Raw genomic sequence first — 14200 nt, 5'->3', positions numbered from 1 at the left:
GAGAATGAAATACAAAGCCATGTTGAAAAAAATTGCATATAGTTAAATAGGGGAAGTTATAAAAAGCCACGATAATTCTATCCATACATGTTAAGGATAATGTGGCATATGGTTGTGTCATTGTCATGCTCAAGGGTAGACTCGGGCCTCAGGACACTGGGCTGGGGCACAAGGCCTATGATTGAAGGTCCATTAGGATGAAGATTTTTCAACCATATAAACACATACAAGTCCCAACTCTCAATGGGCTGGCTAGGGCCTTAGGCTAATCCTGGTTCCGCCCATGATCACATTATCTCTGTTTTATACTATTAGATGTGTTGATTTTTTATAAAGTCAAACCTTTTCAAATTTGACTAATGTTGACTTCAGCAAGGGGGTTGGGAGCCCTTCCCCTCTAGCATGCAAAATGGAGTGGTAGATTAGCACGTGAATAATTAAGTATTAGCTAAAAAACATAAAAATGGATTAATATGATTTTTTCAAGTAACTCTCCTCTAGAAAATTTTTGCAAAAAAAAAAACACATTGTTTAGCAGTTCGGAAAGCGTGCGCGTTGAAAACAAGTGAGTAGAAGTTGGGAAAGTGTAGTATAGAACACTCATAATTTTATAGAAATAAGTAGTAACATTTTCAAGACAAATAAATATATTTAAAAAATATATCCAATGTTTGATTTAATGAAACTAATTTAGTGTTATCGATGTTGCTAATTTTAATATATTTAATGAAACTTAAAGAAATTTGACTTAGAAAATTTCAAGATATCTTATATATGAATTAGAGGGAGTATGATGCATCACATATGGCTTATACTAGGAGCATCTGTACCAGTGATCGAGTACTGGAGCATGAGGGCACTTGACGTGCCAAACAGACTAAAATCCGACGACGATGGAGCCTATAGGAAACCAATAAAAGTGTGGCATCTAAAGAGAATATGATGAGGATTGCTAGTTTGCGTGTGTGTGTGCCGCAAACATAAGTCACACATGTGGTGCGTCCCTACCGATTCCGCTCCTTGCTACTGAGTAGAGAAGCGTTAGCTTTCTGCTAATTGAGAACTCATACTACGTTCAAAACATCAACTTGTGCCATAAACTTTAATCTCAAAAAGTCACAAACTTTCAAATCAAATAAAAAACTTTCAATTCAAATCTAAAACCTTCATCTCAAAATCACAAAAAAATTCAATTAAAGTCTAAAACGAAAATCTCAAATAAAACACTTTCAATTTAAGTCTAAAACTTTCATATCAAAATAATAAAAATGTTTAATTTAAAGTCTAAAACTTTCATATCAAAATCACAAAAACTTTCAATGAAAGTCTAAAACTTTTATGTCAAAATCACAAAAGTTTCAAATGAAGACCTAATACTTCCATCTAAAAATCACAAAAATTTTCAATTCAAATCTAAAACTTTCATCTTAGAAAATACACAATACTTTCAATACAAAATCTAAAACTTCAAATAAATACCAAAATCTATCTTCTCTTCTAGCCTCAGCCATCGTCCTTCCAGCCCCGTAGCCACGAGCACATCGCAGGGTGCACTGCCTATGCTCCTCCTACTCTGAAAAGGTTAGCACGATCCCGATGCGGCACACAATGGCAACCGTGAGAGAGACGCGGAGACAAGGAGTCCCCATGGCGGGAGCAACGACTGCCAGTGAGGTAGGATTTTCACAATGAATATACAAGTTAAGTAGCTCTTGCTGGATAATAAAATGAATGCTTATAGTATGTAGAAAAAAATGGTGTTTTAGATTATGAAAGACAAATAGTGCTTTGAACTTTAATTTCCACTCAAATGGAAACATCTAATTAATTAATTAGAGTATGGCCCTATTAATTGTTGGACTAGATCAGTTGTAGTCACATGTATAACAGTTTGAGTACCATACCAATATGTTGACTTGATATGATCAACATAAAATTCCTCAGCCTTGATTTGTGGTTTGTTGATATACTGATGATATTATTGTATGATAGTACTACTTATTCTGTGTAAGCTCATGGTTCACTACCCACACTAATCTAGTGGTTAGAAAACCGACTAATACTAGCTATCGGTCAATCGGCATTAACCGTGTCAGTTTGTAATTACTGGCCATAAACCTAAGATGATGGAATTGCATGATATATAGCTGTCTCTATTGCTGTTACTTGCTTCATCGTTATAAAATAATTAAACGTAATTCTAGCATTTAAAATTTACTCCACCAAAAAATATAATTCTAACTTATAGAGGGTATCATGTTTTTTACTTATTATTTTAGATATGGATACATAGTCTGTAAAGTAAAAAAAAAAAACCCAACCCATCCCATAATACAACAATTGTAGCATAAGTATAAATTGCCACAGCCAATGAGCCATCGCTCTCAATTTCTCATTCCCTGATCAATCTCCGCAAAATAAAATAAATAAAGAATAGCCATACAATAATAAGATTAGTGCTGCTCAATTATTATCCGCCCTGCTGCTCTGCTAGTACCGAAAGCTCCATCTTAGAGCAAGTTCAATAGTATAGCTAACTACTAACTCTAATTCATCTATAGCTAATCTAACAGCTCATTCATTTATATAATAGTTACATACTACACTATTAATATCTGGTCCCACCTGTCATACATACTATGTGTCTTGAAGTCCGTGCTATAGCTGGCTACAAATTTATAGCCCGTTGTCCTTTTCTCTTCTCATTTATCTCTTTAAAATGTGTTTGCAGCTGGCTTATAGCCTGCTATTGCCACTGACATCTGTCGCCACGAAAACGTGGCCCCTCCGGCAAAGTGACACGAACCAATAAATGCTACCATCGCATCCTTTTCCTCCGTACCCATCGCAAGCAACGAACCAACCGGCAACGTAGATATTCAACGCACATCTTCAAGCCCCCACCACATCCCAAGCACGCGATGCGAGATCCACCCACTCCCACTGATATGTGGGCCCGCGCGTTCACCGACACCCCACCTCTCACCCTCACGCAAAGTTCCCACACAACAGGGGATTAAATAATTGCAAATCCGAATAATAAAAGAAATATAAAAAAATTGGAAAAAGAGAAATAGAAAAGGAAGCGCACCACCGCTCTCGGCTCGCCTTCCCTTGGTTCCCGCACCTTCTCCTCCGCATCGAGGCAAATCAATCAATCCAATCCATCCCACACACCGCCCATCTCCGTGGCGGGCAGCCTCGGCCTCGCGAGGGAGGGGAGGAGGAGGAGAGTGGCGGCGGCGGCGGCGCGCCATGGCGTTCCTGCTCGGCGCCTTCCTCGGGCTGGTGCTCGGCGTCGCCGTTGTCATGGCGTTCGCGCGCCTCGAGAACACCCGCGCTGAGCAGCGCCGCGAGCTGGTACGTACGTGTCGCGAAATGAAATCCTCCCAATTCATTTCCTGTTCGTGCCGGGGTAGCGCATTGATTCGACCCAGTCCGATACCCGCCGCGGGTGGGTGTCGGTAGTGATTGGGAGCTGGTACTGGTGGTGAATTGCGAATTTGCGAGAGGTGTTGGTTTTCGGAGAGGAGCGTGGAGGGGGAAGTTGCTGGCGGTGCCAAACTGTGAGCAGACTGGTTTGGAACGCCGTATGCCGCCGTAATTGCTAGGATTTTTATCCTAATCTTCCTCCTTGCCACCAACTGTGTATGTTATGCAATACGTGGGCCGTGGGCATGATGGAATCGGCAGTAATGATCATTAGAGAATTTATTAGATAGTGCTTAATATGGCATTATACCGAGTAATGATTGTTTGCAAGATGTCGTTGATCTTGCTTCCGTGTGAGTTGAGGTGATTAGTTTTGACCAGGCCACCCGATCATGCGGGTCAATTTAATTACTGTGATTTGATATTGTTTTAGTTTGGTTTATCTGAGTGGAGAAAGGACATGATGCTTAATTTTGGAAAATTATTGTGTAGGCCACCCCGGATTTTCCTAATTTCATCCGCCATGTGGCATACTCAAACTTGCCCCTTTAGTTTATTTTGGGTTAGTTTATTATTGAAACAGTTCATTTGAAAGTAGTAAGATTGAAATCTCATGAGTAAAATGACCACTGAGTAAGTATCGCAACTTATAATAGTCAAACACACCATCTTCAAAGGCTGACATGTTGGTTCTGTTTCTCAACTTCTTACTATTCTAGTATTTTTATAGAGTAGTTTCTCAATGGTAGTGTATCTCAGTGAACCTCCTCAATTGTGCTGTACATGGATAGCAATGCTGCATATTGTGTGTCAGTGTTCACCAACCTAGATAGTTCTTTAAAGCTCAATCCTCGTTGGTGCCTTCATAGCCATATGTTCTGTTGCAATTGCAAAACAATGGAATAAACCTGTAATTGGTTTAATTCTTATGAGTTCTGAACCTCTGCAATTATTCATTTCTGAAGTTGCTATTGCTATGATCAACATGCACTAATAGTATGTACAGATAAACCAGGAAATTAAATCATCTGAATTTTTTTAATGTATCTGTCATAGTGAGTTTTGACAGTATCTTCTGATCTATTTAGTGTAGTATCTGCATGAGTATATGATTTTTCTAACTGATAAGGTCATAAAATGTGCATTATTCTAATCATATATAGTTCTTGGATGGTACATCCATATGGTTGTTTGTCATTTATTTGCAGATAAGTGTCATTTTTGGCTCATGCACACATATTAGGTGTACTTCTATTAATAAATGTCCAGTTGGCATTGTGGTGGATTATGATAGTCTGATTTGGTTCAATGGCTTCTAGACATTGGTGTTTGAAAAACTGTTTCTATACATTGGTGTTTGGTAACCATAATATTATTGCATTTTGAAAATTTGGAACATCCAAGAGAGACATGACAGCTAGATCATATATTTTTGTCTAACCTTAATTTAATTCATAAAAAAGTCTATAATGAATATAAGCTCTAATTTTCACAAAATCTTAAAAACAAGCACTGCACAGAAAAAACAAACTAAGCATAAGTCCTTACATTCACAGTATTTCTAGTATTGTCCTATATTACCATATAATTGCCTTACACTAACTGCAATTAAGAACTTCAATCATCATCCATTAGAGATCCAAAATAAAATTTGCGGATAATGGTCGTACACCTAAAATTTCTTTATCTCACCCCTTGCAAAAATTACATTGCCAACACTACAAGCCATAGTTCCATCCCATCTCATTTCTGAGTGACATGACTTGGTGACACCACCTCCCCTTATCTGCAATTGTTGCTGTTCTCTCTCTTTCTAATGCATCTCCACTATGTGAAATCATTGATGTTTCCCTTCCTATTCGGCTTCCCACGTCTCTATTCAATATCATGCTTGAGTTTGTCACGTCTTCTTGAATTCCTGTTGGTTTATCACGCATAATGGCCATACATGTGTATCTGTTTGAGTTTTCACCAAATATGGCAAAGTAGCAGCCGCACGAGGCCACTACGTGGAGGATCCATCAGCATTTGCTGGCTGTGCCTCCAACTCCAAGGGTGTCAACGGATTTCATCAACAGCGGGTATAACTTGCTTAGTTGTTTGCAATCTTGACCAGTTCCTCTGACTAGAAGCTGCCACATGGCCCACATCATTGAGTGCTCCATCTCCATCTTCCTCAATTCAACAAAATACAGAAATGATCTTACCTACTATAATTGTTCTCTGTTGCACCAATTTGCTCAGATCAATCATTACAATAAATTTTTGGCAGCATTGCATCCGTTTTCCACTGGTTTTTAAAATATTACATTGTCTTTAAAACATCTTATAAGTTATAAGCAATTGGTTTTCCATGCCACGGAAATTGTCATTTGATGTAATACTATTTTAATATCTTCTTTCATTTGTCATTAGATGCATTTTCTATCATGCTTCTGCTATCTCCCATTTTCTTTCCACTCTGATTTGCTCGTTTATTTGTTGATACACCAAAGATGGATTTACTGCAATGCTATGTTGTTTGCCCATTCCCAATACATACTTCTCTGCTTCCAAACAAAATAGAGTATACGGATGTTATAATCCATGTTTTCTTATGCTGGCTTTTGTCACCCTTTCTTGCCCTCATTAGTTCTTCCCAATCAAGGAAATAATTAAACATTATAATTCTTTCTTCATTAAACAATTATCGTGTCCAGTTTCAGTAACTGTTGTTATAATCAGATAAATCATTCGGACTAGTAAAATCAGCTAATCGTTTGGACTAGTAAAATCAATGTTCTGGTTGATTGGTTATCTTGTTCTTTATCTTTTCGCTGACATTATCGAACACTTTTTTGTTACAATACCTTCTTAGATTACATTGTAAGAGGATATAAGGACAGAATGATTATTTTTCTTCTCATGGTTGATCTTTCCATATGTGTTCTATGTCTCTTGACACCTAATTTTTACCTGTTTCTGCAGGCTGCTACTGTTTCATCCTTCTCAAAGTTGACTGTAGAAGATTTAAGGAAACTAATTCCTCTTGAGTTATATCCATCATGGGTGTCTTTCACTCAAAAGCAAAAGTTGAGTATTTCTTTATCTTTGCTTATGTTTTGATGTTGTTGATGTCGAGGATTTGTTTGTGCTAACACTTTATTAATTTTAATTAGTACAGCTTAAATGGCTGAATCAAGAATTGGTAAAAATCTGGCCATTTGTCAATGAGGTGATAATATTTCTTCCATTATTTTAGTACTCCGTCATTGTGATGCAAGATGTTTACTTACTGTTCTCCTCGTATGAATACTAGTACAATCAATGTGTTGCTTTATCCATGATTAGTGATGGTTACTTAGGGAGACAATGTTACTTTTGTTGTAGGCTGCATCAGAACTGATAAAAACTTCTGTGGAGCCTATTTTTGAGCAGTACAAGTCATTCATTTTGTCCTCACTCCATTTCTCAAAGTTGACACTTGGAACAGTTGCCCCTCAGTTTACAGGTAGGTCATCTTTAGAGACTTCTGGGTGTTCTTATAGTTATATTGCTTGATCATGCTTTTCTTTTCAGACTCAAGTATTGCTATATTCTCTGGTTTCCGATATAAGCCATTTTTAGGGTACATTAACAACAGTAGCCAATGTTCGCGTGTGAAATTCTTTTCCAGAATGATTTGCATATTGAGTTTATATAATTCTGGAAAATGTGTACTTAACTCTTGAAGTATTGTGGTTGGTCTACTTAACCTCTTGTAGTATGGAACTGGATATTCTCTTTGTTTCTTTGACTAAAAACAACAGGAGAGACCCCTAAAAGTTGATATATTAATAATATGGGGCAATTGCAAATTTACTACCTTTCAAATCGTTATTGCAAGCTTGCCATTAGAAAATTGCAAAAATGTCACCAGAACTGTCATTCGAATAGCATTGTTGCAAAATATAAAAAAAAACTAGTGGAAAACTTGCAAATGCCCCTATAATATATAGAGTATTTACAAGGGATGGTTTGGGGGAATTTACCAAGCCTAAACTAGTGATTGCCAAGATGGTCTTGTCTGTTTCCTTCATTCTCTATATATGTAGAGTGGTATCTTCGTTAAAGCAGTGTTTCCAGGCTGTAAAGTTTATCTGATGTTGAAAATCATACCATTCTGTTGACACCAGATGCCCCAAGTAGCTATGCCACCACTTCAATAAGGAAAGGTTGCACAAATTCATTCCTAGCCGTAATGACCTTGTTCATGAATTTCATTTTCTCATTCCTAGATTATGCCAGCTTGAGTTCACAAATGGACAAGTGGAAAAGAGATGTAAGTTGTCTCCAGTGAAGCATAGCTGATCTACTAGCAATAATAACCAGATAAGCATTTAAGACTTTCATAGAACATTTGATATCCCAGATAATTGCCAGTGGCAGTGGCAGTTGAATATGCATGAAATTTATAGCATAGACCTTCGTCTGCTTTACCGACCATTTCCCAGATATAGCCATATGTCTTTTGCATCTGCCAGATTAATGCTTTGCATTTTCAATCTCGCATTGCACCTTGCAATAATGTAATAAGCTTTTCTTCTGGAGGCGTATTACCAATAAACTGTCAGACCGGCTCATCCTCATTTGTCACAAAGTTAATAAAGAGCAGGGTACTCAATTTGCTTGTAAATGGGCATTTCAGATCTCTCCAGAACAGAACCTAAACTACCTGTTCCAATTGTTACTTGTGAGAGTGCTCTTTGGAGAGGTGAGAGTTGTGGGATGTCTTTTGACCATAATGAACCTGTTTCTTGACATGCGTCATGCATGTGGAGTGTCCGCTAGGTTATAAGTTTGCCATATTAGTTGTACACATGGGAGTTCTTTCCTGTTTAAAAACTTATCCAAATGCTTCATACGTGAAGCTTCATTTTGATGTTGTAGGCTAATTATTCCCAGACCTCATTTTTTTCTTGGCTTAGATACCATATCCAGTGCCACTATGGAATTTGACAAACTTGTACTCCCTCCGTTTCAGGTTATAAGATGTTTTGACTTTGGTCAAACTGTTTCAAGTTTTGACCAAGTTTATAGAAAAAATAGTAATATTTTCGACCCAAGATAAATTTATTATAAAAGTATATTTAATTATTAATTTAATAAAACTAATTTGGTAATGTAAATCTTACTATATTTGTCTATAAACTTAGTCAAACTTGAAGCAATTTGACTTTGACCAAAGTCAAAACATTTTATAACCTGAAACGGAGGGAGTAGGTCAGAAGATTTCTCTACAAACAATATCTTCTTGTTCTGTCTGTATGAGCAATGATCTTTTTAGCTAGTTTCAACATGCACATATATTAAGTATGCGAAGATAATAACGCTGCATTCTCCCTCTATGAGATGGGAAAGTTGAGATACATGACAAGCAGAGATCCACTGTGAGATAATGGTGCAAAATCAACCACTTTTGTCTTGGTGATGCTCACTAGCAATAGCAAGTTTGTGAAAGGGAGTGCACCCACTTGACCTAAGGTGCCAGCAAGGGTTTTGGATAATATCTTCAGGCATGTTAACTGGAACTATACAGGATTTATGAACGTTAACTTTCAAGCTTGTCCACTGTGCATAAGTATGTAGGTGGGCTTTAACCTTTTAAGACGGAATACTTCCTTTTGAACAGTGGAATGACACGTAATGTATCGTCTGCTATTGTGCAATTTGTAACTGTCCACTTTCCTCACAAGTTATGTATCTTCCACAAGTTTTGTTGATGATGGATTGTAGGAGATCAGCAGCAAACAAAAAGCAATGGTGATAGATGGCCACCATGCCTAACTTCCCTCTTCCTAATGACTGGGTCCAATATAACTGTATGTTCCAGTGAATTAAATACCTTTTCAAAATCCAATTTACAATATTTTCACCCCTTCTTAATATACTTCAGCCAGCTTCTTTGCTGGCCCGGCGAAAAAAAAAACACTTCATAATATTTTTTGAATGAAAAAGGTTCCCAATAATTATCTCCCTTGTACTTGTAAAAACCTCAGTTATGCTTGAAATATGTTAATTCCAGACTAAATATTCTCGTTACCATTGGTTCAAGAATTAAGTGGATCAACCATAATACTTCAGGGGGTTAATTCAACCTTTTCCTATACTTTTCGTGGTTGACTACATTTGTACGAAGTACCTTAGTACTTACTGCAAGTATATTCATATAAATCTCAAGGAAGATATTGTGTGTTATTTTTGTTTTGTATTGATGATTTTCTGTTTCAGTCAAACTACGTTACTAGTGTTGTTAATTTCGATACAATGAAACATGCTTTCTGTTTCTTTTGAGTTATGTTAACAAATGTGCTTTTCAGGAGTTTCAATTTTGGATAGTGATAGTTCTGGTATCACTATGGAGCTTGAGTTGCAATGGGATGGCAATCCAAATATAGTACTGGACATTCAAACAACACTTGGAATCTCACTTCCTGTGCAGGTAACTCGTAATTTTTGTAACATGACCTAAAACAATGGTTATATGTAAAACTGCTGTACAAAATATAGTGTGGAAACAATTTTTTTGTTATATTTATTTATTAGTGTTCTGTTCTTTTGAACATCTTAGATAGAAAACCACATTCAACTTCATCTCCTGTTTGCTTTATGTTTAACTCAATTAATAAGACAGCTGTTTCTGATATTGTTTTCAATAGTAACTAAGGTACTGAGCGAGTGATTAATACGGGGTACTACACTATCGTAGAACATCATGATTTTATGATCTACATTTTGCATGATAAATGAACAACTTTTACTATTGTAGAGTATATTGGAACTAAGGATTTGATTAAACAAATTTGTTGGTGATTTATGTTGGGATTTTATTGACTAGTTTGCAATTGGTGAACAAATTTGTTACTCTGATTCAGTGATTTACTAGTTTTGCATGTTTCAGTTTTCAAATTTCCTCTTTTGAAATATTTCAACCTACAAAAGGAGCTTCTGAATAATAACTGTTTCAGCTTCTACTCCAGTTTTAGTTGCTCATTTGTTATTTTGAGAATGTGGAGTGAGACCATTTTATGTTAAAAAAAAATATGGTTATGCCTAGAAAATGAATTGTAAAGAATCTATTTTCATGTAATTTCATTTGGCTGTATGTAGAGACTTTTGTGTCAATTTATGATCTGGACAAGGTAAACATAATTACCTGAAGAGGGTAATTGAGGCTTCATTTACTATTGTGTCATGTTATACGTATTTTGTCATACAACTAGTGTTCCTTAGATCATGATGTATATGCTATACTAATCTTGTCATATGACTAGTTTTCCTTAGATCAGTGTGTGACCATGTATAAAATTCCAAGAGACTAATTTTAAAATGTCTGTCCTATATTTAGGTGAAAAATATTGGATTCACAGGAGTACTTCGCTTAGTTTTTAAGCCTCTGGTTGCAGAACTGCCTTGCTTTGGAGCTGTTTGCTGTTCTTTGAGAGAGAAGGTACAATGGTTTCTTTTAATCTTGTGATCTTGGAATTGTTCATAGTAGGTTGCATGATTTCTGTTAATTCGACTGTAGAGCAAGGTCGATTTTACCCTCAAGGTTATTGGTGGTGAGATGACAGCAATTCCTGGAATTTCTGATGCAATTGAGGTTCAGTAATCAGTAACCCCTGCAATATCAACTAATACTTCAATACATAGTGCACAAATTACATTGTTAAACGATGCAGGGAACGATACGTGATACCATTGAGGATCAGTTGACATGGCCTAATCGCATAGTTGTACCTATTGTGCCTGGAGATTATAGGTGATTCATAGCTTTGACAGTATCAGAGTTAATCTAATGTTTATCCAAGGAATAGACATATTGACAGTATGCCTGCTCTTTTCAGTGACTTGGAGCTGAAACCAGTTGGACTATTAGAAGTAAAACTTGTGGAAGCTAGGGACTTGACGAACAAGGATCTTGTGGGGAAGTCTGACCCTTTTGCTGTGTTATACATTCGGCCATTGCAAGATAAAATGAAGAAAAGCAAAACAATAGTAAGTGATGCATTCATCTGATTAATTCTGCTATCAAACATCCTTATATTTATTTTGAAGGGAACATCATTGTATTTGTTCTTCTGCAGAATAATGATTTGAACCCCATCTGGAATGAGCACTACGAATTTGTGGTTGAGGACACATCTACCCAGCGCTTGACTGTGAAAATTTATGATGATGAAGGACTCCAGGCATCTGAGCTTATTGGCTGTGCTAGAGTGGACTTGTCTGATCTTCAGCCTGGAAAAGTCAAAGAAGTTTGGTTGGACCTTGTCAAGGATCTGGAAATCCAGCGGGATAAGAAACGTCGCGGGCAGGTCAGTTGCTGCGCTTTACTGATACATGTTACAATATTTAGTTGGAGATATCACTATACAATGTGATATTGTGATCCTGTCGAATGGGTCAGCAAATCTAACAATGTTAAAATAATCATGTTTCTTTGTCTATCTTTTCGCAATAATTGGATAGAATTGGGAAATTCCTTGGGGTGAAGCTTTTGAATGATTTATTACACAGGTACACCTGGAGCTCCTGTATTACCCTTTTGGTAAACAGGAAGGGGTTTCCAATCCTTTTGCAGATCAGATTCAGTTAACTTCTTTGGAGAAGGTCCTCAAGACTGAGTCTAACGGATTTGATGTTAACCAGAGGAAAAATGTTATTATGAGAGGAGTCCTATCAGTAACTGTTATCTCAGCAGAGGACTTGCCACCAATGGATGTGATGGGCAAGGCTGACCCATTTGTAGTCCTGTACCTGAAGAAGGGAGAAACCAAAAAGAAGACAAGGGTTATTCTCTCTTTATCTTGGGACCTTTTCTTTTGTGATGGTAGCTTTGTTCTTGAGGCTGTTTTGTTATATTGTTTTTCCATACTCATGATTATGTTTGCAGGTTGTAACTGAGACACTGAATCCAATATGGAATCAGACGTTTGATTTTGTTGTTGAAGATGCCTTGCATGATTTACTCATGGTGGAAGTATGGGATCATGATACGTTTGGAAAGGTATAATGTATCTTTTTTACTTTTCCACACTGTTTCATTGTACTATGTTTCAATTGCTCTCCTCTTGTTAACATTGTATAAGTGCTCCATTAATCCTTAACCATTACTCCCTCCATCTACTTTTGATAATCATATTTCATCTTGGCACACAGACCAAAGATAAGTAATTCTACTTATTATCCATTTAAACATGCTACTAATCATTCATCGTAAACAAGCGATTCATTAATATTTACATTTCTCGATGCCTATGTAGCTAATCTTGTGTGGAAGAATGGAGTCACGCATTAAATCCGAGAAAGTAATTAATAGGATAGGTTGTTGGATTGAAATATACCTATCAAAAATAAAATTTTCAGATTTGGAAATATGCCTATCAAAAGTAGATGGAGGGAGTATAATATTGGTTGGCATTTGTTGAATTCATGTGCATTTTCATAGCGCCTCAGTCACTAAACATTGTTCTAGTTATTGCTGCATATCTACACAAACTTCGTGGTTGTACTAATACTGTAGTTCTAATGCCAATCTTCTACCTAGTATCTGGTCCTGTAGTCCTGTTATTCTTCTGATCTTGTCACACTAACTTTATTTATTCAAATTGCAGGATTACATAGGGAGATGCATCTTGACACTTACGAGAGTAATACTCGAAGGCGAGTTTCAGGATGAGTTTGTTTTGCAAGGTGCTAAATCCGGAAAGCTGAACTTGCACTTCAAGTGGACGCCGCAGCCAATTTATCGTGATCGTGATCGGGACCAGTGAAATCTGTGTAGATACATCACGTCAAGCAGCTGATAAATATTTCTTCCCCTACGGTGCCTGTACATTAGTTTTTCTGTACAGTTAATTCACATATCTTGTAGCAACAAGGTGTAATGGAATAAAAGAATGGTGGTTTCATGTTCCGACGGAAATGCGATGTGCTATGAATGGAGGGTTGCAGAAAGATGGATGGTAACACGGGGAGATGGGTTACCCAAGTATGGAAACATTAAGTTCATCATGCAAGCAGATACTTTATGCATTTTCTACTGGTAAAACTAAACGTGTTTGTCTTTAAAATGCAACTTGTAATATAATTCCTTGTACTAACAATTACTACCTCCGTCCCATAATAATTGCATTTCTAGAAAATTGGAGACAGATTAACAACAAACACAATTTACCACAATAATCCTATTTAATAACTACACTGCATGTATATATTCCATATATAAACTTGATTAAAAGGAAGGTTGAGGAACATATTTTATATGTAAACTTAATTAAAAGGAAGGATTGGGTACATATTCCATTTGTTGCGAAATACAATCTTTCTGGGACAAAATTTGAATGGTAGAAATATAATTATTATGGGACGGAGGTAGTAGTTTTTAAACTGCGGTACTGCCTCCCTGATTCTTGTCTTGAACGTATGTTTGTCAGAAAGCACTAATATAAAGCCGATGTAACAGGATGAATTTAACTCAACACCAGCTACCAGTGCTTTGAGACCTGGGCGGGGTAAACTTGCAACAATAAAATTCGAGTGAATTTCAAAAATCTGTCCTATTGTTTTACTCGTTTCTTCGTTGTTTTATAATGGATCATTCATCCATTTTGATTTTAGTCTGAATAGCCCCATTTTGATTTGGCAATGCGCCGGTGTGAGTAGCCTAGACTGCCGCAATTCAGTTCGTGATGTTATCCTATCTTTTAAGAGCAAATATAGTAAGGCTTATTCAGCAGGCGATATA

At 36.8% G+C, this 14200-nt stretch overlaps 1 protein-coding gene across 1 annotated transcript; it reads left to right on the top strand.

The window, feature by feature from the left end:
• Positions 1-3073: 3073 nt before the first annotated feature.
• On the top strand, positions 3074-13412 carry LOC127782292 (synaptotagmin-5-like). The gene is made up of 13 exons (XM_052309437.1): positions 3074-3360; positions 6400-6504; positions 6596-6646; positions 6802-6922; positions 9771-9892; positions 10799-10900; positions 10979-11053; positions 11133-11212; positions 11298-11448; positions 11538-11768; positions 11971-12243; positions 12347-12460; positions 13068-13412. The coding sequence occupies exons 1-13, from the start codon at positions 3256-3258 to the stop codon at positions 13224-13226; spliced, it is 1689 nt and encodes a 562-aa protein (XP_052165397.1). The 5' UTR covers positions 3074-3255; the 3' UTR covers positions 13227-13412.
• Positions 13413-14200: the final 788 nt, after the last annotated feature.

Source organism: Oryza glaberrima, chromosome 8 (assembly GCF_000147395.1).
Source record: "Oryza glaberrima chromosome 8, OglaRS2, whole genome shotgun sequence".
Lineage (NCBI taxonomy): Eukaryota > Viridiplantae > Streptophyta > Magnoliopsida > Poales > Poaceae > Oryza > Oryza glaberrima.
This window is presented reverse-complemented; position numbering and strand designations above follow the sequence as displayed.